General features: G+C 47.4%; 1 protein-coding gene across 1 annotated transcript; it reads right to left on the bottom strand.

Moving 5' to 3' along the window:
* Window positions 1-504: 504 nt before the first annotated feature.
* COCVIDRAFT_32339 (hypothetical protein) lies at window positions 505-963 on the bottom strand (the record flags this gene model as incomplete). The annotated part of the gene is made up of 2 exons (XM_014694459.1): window positions 505-702; window positions 907-963. 2 exons carry the CDS (start codon window positions 961-963, stop codon window positions 505-507), a joined length of 255 nt encoding a protein of 84 aa, XP_014549945.1.
* Window positions 964-1,179: the final 216 nt, after the last annotated feature.

The raw sequence follows: 1,179 nt of genomic DNA, 5'->3' as shown, positions 1-1,179 counted from the left end.
AGTGGACGGTGTCGCACGGGAACGGCTGACCTGTTGCTGATACTGGCGGTAATAGTTATTGAGCGCCTAGAGGTGGTTAACGTAGAATATGTATTTAGTAGACGGGGCGGGGCTATAGAGGAGTATATCTTGGAGTTCGCGAGAGATCTCTTGGAATAATAGAGAGACCAGTGCGCTCTCTGGTATTTCTGCTTCTAAGGCTAGACGTTGGAACTCTGATAGGTAGGCGGTAAAGTCTAGGTTCTTCTGCTTCTATTGGAAAAGACGGTTCTGGGTATTCTAGGTGCGGTTAGGGTCGCTAAATGCTCTTTCTAAGTACTCTAGCATCTGCGGGTAATCGACGAACTAAGGAATTCTATATTGAATCTTTGGTAGCATTAATGCGTACGCCTTTCTAGTAAGTCGTCCCGCTACGTATAGTATACGTCTAGTAGCTTGCGGAAATCAGTCCGCGTTCGCGTTTATTTTGCCGTAGATCTACTAGATAAACTAGTGTAGGTCGCTTTAAGTTCTATCAAATTCCTTTAGGTTAGATATTCTCTCACTAAGGCTGAGAGTTCGGGAACTTAGGGGAGTAGTAGGCGCAGGCGGTCCCGCTAGGTCGTCTGCGGTGGCCTTAGCAATAGCAGCAGAAGTAGGGGAGAACAAAGTGACAGCGGGGGTCGTCAGTACCGCAGGTATAGCCGCTGTGGCGAGCTGGGTCTTTTTAATCTTAAGTTAGGTGATCTGTTTCTGGTCGGCTGCTAACTACTCCTTCTGGTATTAGATAACGGCCTCTCTCTCCTTAACCTAGATTCGTAGGGACTGTTCGTGGTCTTNGGACGCGATGAAGTTTTCCTTAAGTTTCTAGGAATACTAAGTAGTATTACGAAGGTACATTAACTACTCTCTAGGATGCGCTGCTACGCTAGTAGCGAGCTCCTCAGGCGTCTCAGGGAAGCAGAGTAGCTCAGGGCGGTTCATGGCGATATAATACGCGTGCCTNTAAGGAGGAGCTACGTAATGTCACGGTTTAGGCTTATAGATAGAAAGAATAGGCACGTGTACAGAGTATATTGCTACAGCTAATTAATAGGCTCTCGCTACAGGTAGTAAGAGTAGAAGACAGGACGTAGCTCAAAGAGCTCTCTAGACTGCAGTGCTGTAGTTTTGTAGAATCCGGGTGCTCGGGCCCGCACC

The sequence above is a fragment of the Bipolaris victoriae genome, assembly GCF_000527765.1.
Source record: "Bipolaris victoriae FI3 unplaced genomic scaffold scaffold_585, whole genome shotgun sequence".
Classification (NCBI taxonomy): Eukaryota; Fungi; Ascomycota; class Dothideomycetes; order Pleosporales; family Pleosporaceae; genus Bipolaris; species Bipolaris victoriae.
The sequence above is the reverse complement of the archived record's forward strand: the minus strand, read 5'-3'. Positions and strand labels throughout refer to the sequence as shown.